The sequence below is a fragment of the Ovis aries genome, chromosome 3 (genome assembly GCF_016772045.2).
Source record: "Ovis aries strain OAR_USU_Benz2616 breed Rambouillet chromosome 3, ARS-UI_Ramb_v3.0, whole genome shotgun sequence".
Lineage (NCBI taxonomy): Eukaryota > Metazoa > Chordata > Mammalia > Artiodactyla > Bovidae > Ovis > Ovis aries.
The window spans coordinates 184,004,904-184,021,251 of NC_056056.1; the positions used below are offsets into that span (position 1 = coordinate 184,004,904).

The 16,348-nt window shown below is 39.5% G+C and overlaps 1 protein-coding gene across 3 annotated transcripts in view; it reads left to right on the plus strand.

Annotated features, from left to right (window-relative positions):
• The window catches only part of DENND5B (DENN domain containing 5B), a 224,857-nt gene that overhangs the window by 106,631 nt on the left and 101,878 nt on the right, over positions 1-16,348 (plus strand). For all 3 annotated transcript variants that reach the window (XM_042247295.2, XM_027967785.3, XM_042247296.2), the window contains one exon: positions 11,179-11,845. In XM_042247295.2, the coding sequence (XP_042103229.1) occupies positions 11,179-11,845 (667 nt within the window). The remainder of the gene's footprint in view (positions 1-11,178; positions 11,846-16,348) is intronic.

The following is a 16,348-nucleotide window of genomic DNA, read 5'->3' on the forward strand; positions in this document are numbered from 1 at the left end:
AGAGTCGGACATGACTGAAGCGACTTAGCAGCCGCAGCAGCAGCATCCTCACTTTACAGATGTGGAAAATGAAGCTCAGAGAAGTTAAGTAACTTGCCTAAGATCCCCATAGCTAATTAGTACATACAACAGACCCTCAGCAGCCCCTTTTCTTTTCCTGCCATTAAGCTGTGTGGTGAATTTGCATTAATTAAGACATAGATGCTTTGATAACAGTGATAATAGTTTGTTTCCTGGAGAGGAGCCTGATGGAAGGTGCATGATTACAGTTTTCATATTTCAAGGAATGTTATATGATGGGTCTTTAATTTATCATGTTCACAAAGTAAGGTAGGAAAGGAACTTAAGTGCCTCATTTAGACATTAGTAGGAATTTCCCATGGGCAGAGGAGCCTGGTAGGCTGCAGTTGATGGGGTCGCACAGAGTTGGGCATGGCTGAAGCGACTTAGCAGCAGCAGCAGCAGGAATTTGTTTATAAGGAATTTAAAATGATGTAATGAGTTACCAGTGGTGATTGTAAGTCCCATTAGAGGTTCTTAAAAATACAGTCAGTCATAATTGTCCCATTAGAGGTTCTTAAAAATAGTCGGTCATAATTTTCAGGTCAGTTAGGAACAGTTCTTAGAAGTCTGGAAAATATTTTGTACCTCCGTGAACTCTGCAGTTATAAAGATCAGGGGCCCCAAAGTGAGCAAATCGGAGATCAGGCACCATAGGCACAAAAATGATTAAAGGTGGACTAAGACACATAGATGTGGTTCTTTTTGAGTATTTTAAAGATGGAACCAAAAAATCCCATTATGATGTGATACTGTAAGGGAAGAAAAATTTAGTAGATATCTGTTAGATCCCTTATATATGTTACTTTCACATACTTGCTTACATGTACCCAGTGAGGATTATTATTCATATTTTACAGAGATTAAATTAGTTGCCCAAAGTTGTACAGGGAGTCTCAGAGATTAAATCCAGATTATTTTTACTCTCTAGTTCACTTTTTTCCCACCTACATGCTACTTCCCCCAAAGAAAAACTGTATATTTTTAATGACTTGGTTTTCACCTGCTCTCAGTGATATGGTATTTCTATATGACAGTAAACCCATTCCAGTCTGATGTTACTCCAAGAAGGGAATATCATGGTACGTTTTCTAAGGACAGATGACTAAGGCACATGGTACTTCGACTTTGATTCTTTACAGAGCATGGTATAGTTATTCTCTAAACTGTTGCCCTATACTAGAGTAACAGGAAATGTCACTTTGCTAGAAGTTAATACTGTGGGGCCTAGCCTCATCTTTGGCGAAGACAGTGCTGTAGATATTAAGCAGAATACAACTGTTAGTCATATTTATGAGACTTGGGGAAGTGCAGACAAGCTTCGTACTAAAGTAGTCAGCAAAAAGCAGTGACAAAAAATAAATTATCAGCTGCTTATGTCAGAAAATTAATGGAAAGATATCAATGATATAAAAGAGTACCTAAATGAAACATTTGGAAGAATGGGTAAGAATGTAAATAGATTATAACACTAATTTTCTTAAATTAGTAATATGTTTAAAAGTATTTATAAATTATTCTGTGAGAAGTCAAAACGGTGTCCAAAACTAGATTCTTATTTTCATATGAATCCACAGTCATTTGAACAAAATGCCACACTTGATGTGTTTTATTACTTTTAATCATTTGGATGTCTTAATAGTAAAGATATCTGTGTTAACCTTTGCCTCTGACTAGCGCTTATCTTTTGGAGAAGGAAATGGCAACCCACTCCTGTACTCTTGCCTGGAAAATCCCATGGTCAGAGGAGCCTGGTAGGTTACAGTCCATGGGGTCACAAAGAGTCGGACACAACTGAGCGACTTCACTTTCACTTTTTACTTTCATGTGTTGGAGAAGGAAATGGCAACCCACTCCAGTATCCTTGCCTGGAGAATCCCAGGGACAGGGGAGCCTGGTGGGCTGCCGACTGTGGGGTTGCACAGAGTCAGATAAGACTGAAGCGAGTCCAAAAGTCCCTTATACACAGCTGACTCAGAGGGAGAGGGAGAGGGTGGGATGATTTGGGAGAATGGCATTCTAACATGTATACTATCATGTAAGAATTGAATCGCCAGTCTCTGTCTGACGCAGGATACAGCATGCTTGGGGCTGGTGCATGGGGATGACCCACAGAGATGTTATGGGGAGGGAGGTGGGAGGGGGGTTCATGTTTGGGAACACATGTAAGAATTAAAGATTTTAAAATTAAAAAAATAAAAAACTAAAAAAAAAAAAAAAGACTGAAGCGACTTAGCAGCAGCAGCAGCATTTATCTTTAAAGCAATTGTCTGCTTCCTTGACGGTCTTTAATATTTCCTTTACCTGTTGTCTCTGAGTTATTTTATGTAAACAGGAAACATTTCCCTCTGAAGAATAGACTTGTAGGCTTGTGTTTTGATGCTTAAACACAATACAGCATTTTGCTTTTGCTGCAGATCTAAAAGGATTTGCTAGTACTCCTTGAAAATCTCTGTAAAGCATTCCATTAAATTAGTCTGCATTTGGGTCATAGATTTACTGCCCTTAATTTCCTCTTTGATTTATTAGTAAGTGCATTTGTATGAAGCTGTAATTTATTCCCACCTAAAGTTAGAAAGCTTTGTTCTTAGCTTTAGCAAAACTCCACTCCAATAAGTTACTGCCGTCTATAATATCACTCATTCTGCTAGCAAAGTGGAGCTTTGAAAAGGATCATTCAGTTCAGTTCAGTCGCTCAGTCGTGTCCGATTCTTTGCGACCCCATGAACCGCAGCATGCCAGGCCTCCATGTCCATCACTAATTCCCAGAGTCTGGACTTCCCTGGTGGCTCAGATGGTAAAGCCTCTGTCTACAATGCGGGAGGCCCGGGTTCGAGCCCTGGGTTGGGAAGATCCCCTGGAGAAGGAAATGGCAATCCACTCCAGTACTATTGCCTAGAAAATCCCATGGACAGAGGAGCCTGGCAGATTGCAGTCTATGGGGTCGCAAAGAGTCGGACACGACTGAGTGACTTCACTTCACCCAAACACATGTTCATTGAGTCGGTGATGCCATCCAGCCATCTAATTCCTCTGTCGTCCCCTTCTCCTTCTGCCCTCAATCTTTCCCAGCATCAGGGGGGTCTTTTCAAATGGTCAGCTCTTCGCATCAGGTGGCCAAAGTATTGGAGTTTCAGCTTCAACATCAGTCCTTCCAGTGAACACCCAGGACTGATCTCCTTTAGGATGGACTGGTTGGATCTCCTTGCAGTCCAAGGGACTCTCAAGAGTCTTCTCTAACACTACAGTTCAAAAGCATCAGTTCTTACTGCACTCAGCTTTCCTTATAGTCCAACTCTCGCATCCATACATGACCACTGGAAAAAACCATAGCCTTGACTAGACGGACCTTTGTTGACAAAGTAATGTCTCTGCTTTTTAATGTGCTGTCTAAGTTGGTCATAACTTGCCTTCCAAGGAGTAAGTGTCTTTTAATTTCATGGCTATAGTCACCATCTGCAGTGATTTTGGAGCCCAAAAAATAAAGTCAGCCACCATTTTCACTGTTTCCCCATCTATTTGCCATGAAGTGATGGGACCGGATGCCATGATCCTTATTTTCTGAATGTTGAGCTTTAAGCCAACTTTTTCACTCTCCTCTTTCATTTTCATCAAGAGGCTCTTCGGTTCTTCTTCACTTTCTGCCATAAGGGTGGTGTCATCTGCATATCTGAGGTTATTGATATTTCTCCCGGCAATCTTGATTCCAGCTTGTGTTTCCTCCAACCCAGCGTTTCTCATGATGTACTCTGCATAGAAGTTAAATAAGCAGGGTGACAATATATAGCCTTGACGTACTCCTTTTCCTATTTGGAACCAGCCTGTTGTTCCATGTTCAGTTCTAACTGTTGCTTCCTGACCTGCATATAGGTTTCTCAGGAGACAGGTCAGGTGGTCTGGTATTCCCATCTCTTTCAGAATTTTCCACAGTTTATTGTGATCCACACAGTCAAAGGCTTTGGCATAGTCAATCAAGCAGAAATAGATGTTTCTCTGGACCTCTCTTGCTTTTTCCATGATCTAAATGGATGTTGGCAATTTGATCTCTGGTTCCTCTGCCTTTTCTAAAACCAGCTTGAACATCAGGAAGTTCACGGTTCATGTATTGCTGAAGCCTGGCTTGGAGAATTTTAAACATCACTTTACTAGTGTGTGACATTAATTTCATACAAATTAAGTCCCCCAAAGCAATGAAACTTGTTAAACAAAAAACAAAGTCCATGTATATGAGTGCAATGCATATGTAACAGCAAATAGGTATGTGACATTTGAAATTTTCTGAATTAATTGCTTTTATATCTCTTTTGGTTGTGGATTCACAGATTTTTGTGGGAAAAAAATAGAAGTATCATAAAACAGAGAGAACAAAACAATCATAAACCCACCACCGAGAAATAACAGAATTCAACATTTGACAAATTTGCTTCAGATCAATACCTTTCCTCTTAAATGAAATAAAGCAATGCAAATGGAGCTGAAGTTCCCCGCCACCCCCCCCCATTTCAGATCTCCTGTGAAATCTGTGTATTAGTGTCTGTGACTGACTGTCTATGTAATGTTCTAGTAGATAGAGCTTATACTTAAAATGTAATGAACCTAGGAATGCTTAGGAAAAAAATGTGGTCAATACCTTTTTAAGCATGTTCTGTGAAATATAAAGACTCCATTTTGTGTTTATGTCCTAAATAAAACATCCTTGGCCCCTTATACCTTTTTGTAGCACCATTACAATTATATTAATTAATTATATAGCTGGTTGTCCTAATCCTTATCTCCTGCTGTAAAGTAAGAACCATTAGGACAGGAACACACTGTTATTCATTGCGATAGGTGGCTCAGAGTTAAAGAATTCGCTTGCTTAAGCAGGAAATGCAGGTTTGATCCCTGGATTGGGAAGATCCCTTGGAGAAGGAAATGCAGTCCCCTCCCCTCTAGCATTCTTAGGAGAAGGCGATGGCACCCCACTCCAGTACTATTGCCTGGAAAATCCCGTAGACAGAGGATCCTGGTAGGCTGAGGTCCATGGGGTCGCAAAGAGTCGGACACGACTGAACGACTTCCCTTTCACTCTTCACTTTCATGCATTGGAGAAGGAAATGGCAACCCACTCCAGTGTTCTTGCCTGGCGAATCCCAGGGATGGCGGAGCCTGGTGGGCTGCCGTCTATGGGGTCACACAGAGTCGGACACGACTGAAGTGACTTAGCAGCAATAGCAGCAGCAGCCAGCATTCTTGCCTGGAAAATCCAACGGGCAGAGGAGCCTGGCGGTCTACATTCCATGAGGTTGCAGAGTTAGACACCACTTAGCGACTAAACCACCATATGCTTAGCTTTGCACATAGTTTAGGTTCAGACCATTAAATAAATGAAGGAGAATATGCTTGCTTACAGAACTTCGCTTCCCCATCTTTGATCAGGTGTCACCTCCACTGCAAAACTATCTCTTAAGCAGGAATAGTTAGGTACTCTGTCTTCTCTGTTCCTGAAACATGTTGAACACACTCTGTAGCAATAGGGATCACATTATTTTGTAACTGTTGGTTTATATGTCTCTCTCTGCTATTAGACTGTAAGCTCCCAGAAGTAAAAAATTATCTTATTTGTCTTCTGAGTTATCAAGATTTAATGCAATATATGACATAAAGTAAATGTTTATTAAATGAAGAACGGAAAGAGAAGGAAAGAAGAACAGAAAACTAACTGACTCATTAAGAGTTTTCTAAATAGCTTTTATTTGTAGCATAAGAGAAAAGGAATGGGATCAATAGAGCCATCGAAAATGGGGGAAAAATTGTTACAGTTCTAGCCACACTGACTAAAAGAGTCCAGGGAGATAATAAGGATATTTGGTCACTCAAACCAAGAAAGGTACACAGACAGCATTGTGAGCCTACTGTGGCTCGAGTAATCTAGCCAGTGACAATCTGGTTAGCAGTGACAGCTCTTAAGTTTTTTAGTTGCTGTGAGAGTGGGGTGGGGAGACGATATTGTTAGTAAACATCAGTATTAGAGGACAAAAAGTATTGATTGTCATGGTGAGCAAATCTTGATTTATAGCTTAGAATTATGAAAAATAAACAAGTCATATGATTCTCACTTTTAAAAATGAAAAAACAATAGCATTTTCAAACTATGGTTCCCAGATTAGAAATATAATTCTTACTTTTTTTTTATTTGTAGGAGAGTTTAAAAATTCTTACATCTGTTATCTGTAGCATAGAAAGTCATTCTTCACTTTGGGCACAACTTTTGGCAAGCTTTTCCTGTAAATGTTTGAATGCATGCTAAAGAAAGCTACAGACCATTAAGGGAATATTTGGCAGCTCTTCAAAAACAGTTTGAACTTGAATTTAATGGTTTATGATGTTGGGAAAGCCTGTCAATTAAATTAAGCCTTTCTGTTGACTTTGGAGGTCACTATGTTTCTGTATTGCCTACTTGATGTATAAAGAGAACTATGGACTGAATGAAGAGATGAACTAAATCTGATCCTGTACCCTGAGCTGTTGTTTTTGATTGTTTTTTTGTTCGTTAATTTATTCATTCATTTAAAAGACACTTATATATGCCATGCACTGTGCTGTGCAGGTTTGAGCTTAGCCTGAGGCAAGACTGATTCAGATCATCCTTCCTATAACCTATATTGACTCTGGTAAATGTGTCAGATGAATTTTTATTCATAATCAGTAGAGGATCTCATTGACTTGTTATAATGAAAGCAACCTTAATCTAAAGGCCAAATTATGAAAATATCTTGCCATGGCCTTTTTTTCCAAGAGTAGGAATAAGCAAAATTTCCCCCCAACAAATCCAGATATTCATGTGTTTAATCTAAATCTATATCTTATTCTGCCCAAATATACACAGTAATTTAATTTGTCAACATACATATAATAATAGTGATTAAAGCTACTATAGCTGTTTCCAATTCTCATGTTCAGTGATGTGAAATGTAAAGACATTTTCACTGAGATATTTATGCTGAGGGTCACAGTTTTTGCTTTTTACCTTTATCAGTCACCATTTATTATGGCCCAAATACTATATTGTTCCATGTGTGGTACTCTTGAATGGTTAAAGCTATTACCAGTCCATGAGTAGTTTTTCAGTCTAGAGATGAAACAAAATTAGAGAAACTACTCATGTGTGTCATACATATGCAGTGTACATATACTGTGGTGCAAGGCTTTAACTGCTTCATTCAGTAAAAGCTTTTTAGAGGAGAAGTGACATTTTAATGGCATTTATGGGATGAAAACACTTTTTTTTACGGAAAGATGAATTAAGGCCTCTTTAAGGTAGTTATATGGAGACTTACAGGAAGTAAGGAAGTGTTTTGGGTAAGCTGCATAACAAACCTTCTCAGTGTTACTTAAGTGACTTAAAACATAGACTTGCTGGTTTTTTTCCCCCACACAAAGGGCTAGATAGTAAATAGCTGAGTGTTGTGGGCTGCGCAGTCTCTGTCACAGTGATTCAGCTCTTCTTGTAGTGCAGAAGCAGCTAGACAGTGCTTAAAGGGAGTGCGATTGTGTACCAATAAGATTTTATTTTCAAGGCATGTGGCAGATTAGATTTCACCTGAAGGCTGTAGTCTCTTCATTTAAAACAACAAAGCCATCATTCTGCTTACAGATCTGCAGTTTGGTTAGGGTTTGGCAGAGTAGCCCTCCTCTGTTCTAGCAGGTGTCAGTTAGGGTGGATTGAAGGCTGAGGAGTAGGATTGTCTGAAGGCCCACAGCAGAGTAGGTGAGCTGAAGAGCAGTGGAGGGTGGAGAAAGAGCTGCTGGGGCCGAGTGATGTAGGGCCTCACAGGGGCCTTGTAGTGTGAAGATTTCACCTTCTAACAATATGAGAGACCATTGGAGGGTTTTGAATAGTGGCAAGATCGAACATATTTTTTTTAAGAATCACTTTGGCTGCTCTATGGGGAGCAGGTTATTGAGGACAAGGACAAAAGCAAGGAGATGGGTTAACAGGCTATTATATTAAATAGTCATCCAGATGAGAGAAGAGTATGGCTTAGAGTAGTAAGAGTAATGATGGAAGTAATTTGTTCCTGAATATATCTTTGAAGGTAGAACTGGTCTTTTTTGGTAGATTGGGTAATGGAGTGAGCGAGAAAGAAAGGAGTCAAGCGTGACTCTGAGGCTCTGAGCATTCCTGCTGCCTCCCTAGAACCTCTGGGGAAGCCACCGCCCTCACATGCCGGAAGGTTGATGTGCTAAGCAGCACTCTGTTTCTGTCCCTGTCCTGCTGAAAACCCTCCAGAGGTTTCTCATCCCCCTCCTCAGACTTCTGCTGTGACTCTCCAAGGCCCTTTGGGGTTCAGTATCTCCTGCAGTCACTCTCCCCTCCCCACACCTTTCATTCTGCTCCCCACCCACAGTGAACCTCACCTTCTGTCTTCTGGGCTTTTGCCCATGCCCTCTCTGTCTTCATTTCATCTCATTAACACCTGTACTTATCCTCAGGTCTCCACTTAGGCTTCCTTCATTTTTTTGCCTGGTCATTTGTTATTTTTAGTCGCTAAGTCATGTCCACCTTACCTGCCTCCTGAGACCACCCTACCTACCTCCTGAGAAATTTGCATGCAGGTCAAGAAGCAATAGTTAGAACTGGACATGGAACAACAGACTGGTTCCAAATCGGGAAAGGAATACGTCAAGGCTGTATATTGTCACCCTACTTATTTAACTCATATGCACAGTACATCATGCAAAATGCTGGGCTGGATGGAGCACAAGCTGGAGTCAAGATTGCCGGGAGAAATATCAATAATCTCAGATATGCAGATGACACCACCCTTATGGCAGAAAGCAAAGAGGAACTAAAGAGCCTCTTGATGAAAGTGAAAGAGGAGAGTGAAAAAGCTGGCTTAAAACTCAACATTCAGAAAACTAAGATCATAGCATCTGGTCCCATCACTTCATGGCAAATAGATGGGGAAACAATGGAAACAGAGAGAGACTTTATCTTTTTGGGCTCCAAAATCACTGTGGATGGTGACTGCAGCCATGAAATTAAAAGATACTTGTTCCTTGGAAGAAAAGCTATGACCAACCTAGACAGCATATTAAAAAGCAGAGACATTACCAACAAAGGTCCATCTAGTCAAAGCTATGGTTTTTCCAGTAGTCATGTATGGATGTAAGAGTTGGACTGTAAAGAAAGCTGAGTGCCAAAGAATTGATGCTTTAGAACTGTGGTGTTGGAGAAGACTCTTAAGAGTTCCTTGGACTGCAAGGAGATCCAACCAGTCCATCCTAAAGGAAATCAGTCCTGAATGTTCATTGGAAGGACTGATGCTCAAGCTTTGGCCACCTGATGCGAAGAACTGACTCATTGCAAAAGACCCTGATGCTGGCAAGGATTGAAGGTGGGAGGAGAAGGGGATGACAGAGGATGAGATGATTGGATGGCATTACTGTTTTGATGGACATGAGTTTGTGCAAGCTCCGGGAGTTGGTGATAGACAGAGAGGCCTGGTGTGCTCTGTCCATGGGGAGTTAGACACGATAAGTGACTGAACTGAACTAAACTGAAATCATGTCCGACTCTTCTACAACCCCATGGTAGCCCACCAATGCTCCTCTGTCCATGACATTTCCCAGGCAAGAATACTGGCGTGGGTTACCATTTCCTTCTCCAGGGGATCTTCCTAATCCAGGGATAAGACCTGTGTCTCCTGCTCTGACAGGCAGATTTTTTTATCACTGATCTGCCAGGGAAGTGCCTTTTAAACCATGGTAGCTGTCTCTTTTGGAGAAGGCAATGACACCCCACTCCAGTACTCTTGCCTGGAAAATCCATGGACGGAGGAGCCTGGTAGTCTGCAGTCCATGGGGTCGCTAAGAGTCGGACACGACTGAGCGACTTCACTTTCACTTTCACTTTCATGTATTGGAGAAGGAAATGGCAACCCACTCCAGTGTTTTGCCTGGAGAATCCCAGGGATGGGGGAGCCTGGTGGGCTGCTGTCTGTGGGGTCGCACAGAGTCAACCGTGACAGAAGCGACTTAGCAGCAGCAGCAACAGCAGCTCCCTCTTTTCTCAATTATGTCCTCCTATTGTGTTTTCCCTAGCAGCCTATGTTTACCCTATCACAGCACTTCCCATAGTTTATAGTTTATATATATATATATTTAATAGTCTATTGTCCTTATTGCACTGGAAACTCGGGAGCAGAAACTGTATTTCTCACCATTGTATCACTATCATAGGGCCTAGCTCAGAAAGGTGGTTAATAAGTGTTTGTTCACAGTTTGAATTAAAGTCATAACTCTTAAGGGAATTAAATTTTTTGGTAATGTGGGGATTTGGGAGAACTTCTAAATTTTAGAAGATCGATTATTAAATCTGAAATAAAAGAAAAGTCATAATGTATGGTAAAATTATTTCTATGCAGAAAGCATATTGTAATACAAAAGTAGAAAGGAATAATAGAAAAATTAATAATGATCATGATTTTAGGATAGTTGAATTACAATTCTGTTTTCTTAGTATATTTCAAATTTTCTATAATTTTTCCTGTTTAAAGTGCTTTAGACTCAATTCTAATTTTTTATGCTTTATAAAGTATCTTAAATATAGCATCTTTAAGTCTTCAGGTAATTTTATTCTCAAATTTGACTCAATCCTGAGTGGTTCCCAAGACCTGGGGCATAATCTCTGCTGGAAATAATCTGAAGTGTCTTGGTTCTACCCTTTTGCTTCAGTAAAGAAAAATCAATTCGTTTTCAACATTTATTTTTTCTAAGGATAAAGTATCATATTGTTCAAAAGAGCAAAAATTATACTTTTGTTTTTATTATTCTGTGTTTTAACTTTTTTCCATTTATCAAATGAACCTTCACCTGTTTCTGTATTCCTCTGAAACATTATCAACTTTACTCTAAAAATAGTCCTTAAATATTAAATATTTGTCAAGTGTCCTTGCGTATTTTGTCTTAAAGTCACTGATGCCACAGATGTCATAGATAAAGAAACTAAGGCTCCGAGAAGTTACGTGACTTAATGAAGGTCATAAGCTCAGAGAGAACTTCACAACCGTTTTCCTCTGGTTTGAATTTTTTCATATATTGCCTTCTGATGCTCTTCTTCTCCTTCTTCCACAGTTGTGCATGCCTAAAGGGCTGTCTTTCAGAACACAAACTGACAACAAAGACCCTCAGTTCCACTCATTTATAATTACCCGGGAAGATGGTTCTCGTACCTACGGTTTTGTTCTCACTTTTTATGAAGAAGTTACAAGTAAGCAAATCTGCACAGCAATGCAGACACTCTACCAGATGCACAATGCAGAGCATTACAGCAGTGTGTACGCTTCATCCTCCTGCAGCATGGATTCACTGGCGAGCAGTATTGACGAAGGAGATACAACTTCCCTTTTGAAACTCCAGCGATACAACTCCTATGACATCAGCAGAGACACTCTGTATGTTTCAAAAAGTATATGTTTGATCACACCACTGCCTTTCATGCAAGCCTGCAAGAAATTCCTCATCCAACTTTACAAGGCAGTTACCTCACAGCAGCCACCACCTTTGCCTCTTGAGAGCTACATCCATAATATTCTCTATGAGGTGCCCCTTCCACCTCCAGGGAGATCACTGAAGTTTTACGGTGTTTATGAACCTGTCATCTGCCAGAGGCCGGGGCTCAGTGAACTCCCTCTCTCCGATTACCCTCTCCGAGAGGTCTTTGAGCTCCTAGGCCTGGAGAACCTGGTGCAGGTGTTTACCTGTGTTCTTCTAGAGATGCAGATCCTTCTCTATTCACAAGGTAGGTCTGCCCTAAAGTTTAGGTCTCCCAAAACCAACTGCTTATGCTCTTAGCTACTGGGGTATATTAATAGAGCCAAATAATTGATGGTCAGAAGTCTTTTCTGTCTTGTGTAAAAGGAGAGGGTTTTAGGTAGGACCAGATGCCAAGAGGTTACTTCTCTTTTAGGTGACAGTGGCTGTAGAGAAAAAAAAAGGGGGGGGAGATATAAAAGCATTAGCTTGGCTGATTTGCATATGTTTATTTTTTTAATGGAAGTAACCTTTTTTTCCTGATTATACATATTCTTTGTAAAAGAAGCATATTTCTCTTTATAATAAAAGTGAGAGAATCCTCTTACTTTTATTATACCTCTTACTACCGTGCAGACTTTGCTCGCTCGCTCTTTTTTTTTTTTTTTTTTTTTTACGGATTAGTAAAGGTTCACATCAAAACTCAGCTGACACTGGAAAGGGACAGACAGAATTGTTAACTCTGAAGCTTTCTAAGGTGATTACCTTTGGATCTTTGCCTATGGGTGATTTCATGGAGTGAGAGAAGGGGTATAGGCATGTGAAACAGACACAGTTCTCCTAGGTGTAAAAGTTCCACCAAAGGTATATGGAGGTTTTGTGTTTTGTTTTTAATCCCAAAGGAAGCTATCGTCGTGATGCTTTTCATTCAAAATTCTCCCAAAACATACTTTAGAAACAAACAATTTGGGTTTTATTTTACCAGTGCATTTGCGATGACTAATGTTGAGCCTAGACTAAAGCACTGGTTCCAGTCTGAACCTGAATTTGCAGAGGAGATAGAGATGCTGTGTTTTTTGGATAGTGAATTGACAGAAAATGTAAAATAGTACCTGGGCATTGATGAGTTTTTCGAAAAATGTGGCACAAATATTTAGTTTAGCATTTTGCTAACTTGTATTTAGGCTGGCAGAACTGTAGTGCAGTCTTCTGACTGTGGCTGTCAAACTTATTTTACCAGTTTCCTTTTTTTTCTTTTCTATTTTAAATTATAAATGAGGCTGAGCCAAGTAGGCTGTATTTGTACTTCCCCATCTTGTGTGTATGTTGACACTGTTTGTGTGTTGACAGCCCTTCACAAGGTTGCATTTTCTTCAGTTTATTCTCATCATGTTCTCTGATAATGTGTTGCAGTGTCTCAGTTTTTGTTGTCGGGAAGTTCTTCTCTAATGACTAATTTAAATTCTTTCCTGTCCTCGTGCCCTCACTTTCTTAGTGCTGGTCATTACCTGCAGATCACCCTTTGGTATCCAAAATATTTAATGTTAAGTAATTCTCTCTTCTTTTCAATGTCTTCCTTTTTTCCCTGAAAGGATTGGGATTAGAGAGTTGCTTGGAGAGGCAAAGGCTTGGAGCTTAATACTTTCAGGTTTATTAGCTTATTAGTAAAAAGAACTTTAGATCCTAGATTTTCAAGAGATCTTCCCAATCATGGAATTCCATGTCCTGTTCTACCTAGGGAAGCAATTTGGTATTGGAAGAATATTGATTTTTGAAGTGAAAACAATCATGAGTTCAAATCTCTGTTCTGTAACTTGCTAACTGAACCTTGGACAAGATACATAATCTTCCTATGTGTCAGTCAGTTCATCTTTATGGAGATAACAGGTTTTTTCCTTCCTCTCTCACTGATTCATTCTGACAAAGTGAGAAATCTGTGCTGACTAAACAATAACCAGTGTTGTTGTAATTATTATCAGTTTTATCAGTCCTACATAATCCTTTATAAATTATGTGCATCTTAAGTTGTGAAATTCTGATATGTTCAGTTCAGTTCATTTCAGGTGCTCAGTCATGTCCGACTCTTTGCAACCCCATGGATTGCAGCATGTCAGGCCTCCCTGTCCATCACCAACTCCCAGAGCTTTCTCAAACTCATGTCCATTGAGTCAGTGATACCATCCAGCTATCTCATCCTCTGTCGTCCCCTTCTCCTCCTGCCTTCAATCTTTCCCAGCATCAGGGTCTTTCCCAATGAGTCAGTCCTTCACAACAGGTGGCCAAAGTATTGGAGTTTCAGCTTGAGCATCAGTCCTTCGAATATTCAGGACTGATTTCCTTTAGGATGGACTAGTTGGATCTCCTTGCAGTCCAAGGGACTCTGAAGAGTCTTCTCCAACACCACAGTTCAAAAGCATCAATTCTACATATATATATTTTTTTAAAGTGTCATACCTTATAATTTTCTAATCATTCACAGAAATCACTTTGTATTAGGAATTAAATGTTAAAATGCCTTGTACATTTTGATTTTTCCCCCAACACTTAATCCTCTCAACAATGAGTTATTACTGCCCATGCTTTTAATGAAGGGGGAAATTAATGCTCAGGGAAGCTTAGTAACCTACCCAAGATCACATAGCTGTTGGGTAATGTGGTAGAGCTGAGAATGGGCTTGGATCTGTCTTTCTCCAGAATTCTTACCCATATGTTAGCTATATTGGACATTGCACTTAACCTCTCCTTATCTATCTCATTATTTGTTTTTATTTTATTTTATTTATTTTTTTAAATTTTTTTGGCCACACTGCCCAGCATATGGGCCCTTAGTTCCCTGACCAAGGTTTGAACCCATGCCTCCTACAGTGGAAACTTGGGAGTCTTAACTACGGACCACCGGAGAAGTCCCTGTGTCTCAGTATTTATTTTTAAATCATAAACTCACCTCTGAGGGTCTTTTGTAAAGGTTCCGTATTAGATAATTGTAGATTATCTGTGTAAATGCAGATTTTAACAGTAGGAGACCCCAGTTCGATTCATGGGTTGGAAAGATCCACTGGGGAAGGAACAGGCTACCCTTTCCAGTATTCTTGGGCTTCCCTGGTGGCTCAGCTGTAAAGAATCTGCCTGTAATGTGGGAGACCTGGGTTTGATTGTTGGGTTGGGAAGATCCCCTGGATAAGGGAAAGGCTACCCACCCCAGTATTCTGGCCTGGAGAATTTTATGGACTGTATAGTTCATGGGGTTGCAAAGAGTCTGACATAACTGAGCAACGTTTACTTCACTTTAGTTCACTTCTCCCATTAGAGAAAGAAAGGAATGAACTAAGAGTTGTTGGGTTGATCTGTACTCTGGTGCCATTTTTCATTTCTCCTGACTGTATTTTAGGGTTTTTAATGATATCTGATCATTTCTTGTTCACTGATGTCATACAATTTTAAAACATTGCAAATGTTGAACAATTACTATGAAAACCCAAAGTGAATAAAAGTATAGATGGATTTCAGTGATGAAGATGTCTTTCTAGACTGATTTGAAATTCTTGTCCACAGCCCATATAAATCTATCCAGTCTGTTGTTTCGAAAGTGTGTTAATCACAGTCACTTTGCAGTGGTAACTGGCTAGACATTTTAAGAGGAGAAGGAATCCAAGAGGTAAAGACTCTTTTTTAGAACCCCGAATCAGAAAAGAGTACTTTTCTTTGAGGCCTACAAATACTTGGAGCAAGACAGTGGGAAGATTGGAGTCTGATCATCTTTTCAAAGAAACAGTGGAAGAATGAAAAGAATTTAAACAGCAGGGTCTAACTTTTGATACCAGTAATTAAAGTCTCAGGACATTTTTGGACCTTGCTTACGTCCTTTGATTCTTCACAATGGAAATAAGCAGTTACTCACAGCCCACGCTGCACTGGCTGCCTGTGAGCCTTCACAGTGCTCCTCTCCCTCTCCTCCCTTTGCAAACTGTGCATGAATTAACGTTTTCAGAAAGTAGAAGCTGCTTGAAATTTTCTTGAAAAAGTTGGGAGCCTTCTAAACACAGATTGCTAGTTATGCTCAACTAAACTTTATAGCTTATTTATTATGGAGCTGATAAATATAAAGCAGACCTGATATTTTGATGGCAAAAAATGGATTCCCCTGCCCAGTATCCAAAAAGCATTAGAATTTTAACAGCTTAGGCCAATATCTTTATACTATTAGTTTTACCTTGTAGTAAATGAAAACTTAATATTAAGAAATTTTTCTAAATAAATTTTTATTACATATTCAAGAAACGTGGTCAGTTATATGACTAGTACGTATCTCCTTCCAGTTTGTGTTCTTAATTTTCTTTTAGGGATCTTTTGATGAATTAAGATACTCTTAATTGTAAGTGATTAAGGTGTTCTTAATCATAAATTCCAATTTATTGATCTTCCTTGTGAATTAACTTTGTGTTCTATTTAAGAAATCCTTCTCTATTCTGAGTTCATAAAAATGGTCTACATTTTTTCTAAATGTTTTAAAGTTACGTTTAGCATGTAAGGCCTTAGTCTGTAAGAAATCGATTTTTGTTTATGTTGTGAATAAGAGATCAAACTTAATATTTTAGAAATATCTGTAACTAGATATTCTCTGCTAGTTATTAGATAAACCATTCTTCTTCACTCTGATCTGCAGTGCCACTTCTGTCTTGTATAAGTTTCTGTATATGAAGTTCCTGTATGTATTTCTGGACAGTCAGTTTATTCTGCCAGTTTTTCGATCCCTGTACTAAATCACACTGTT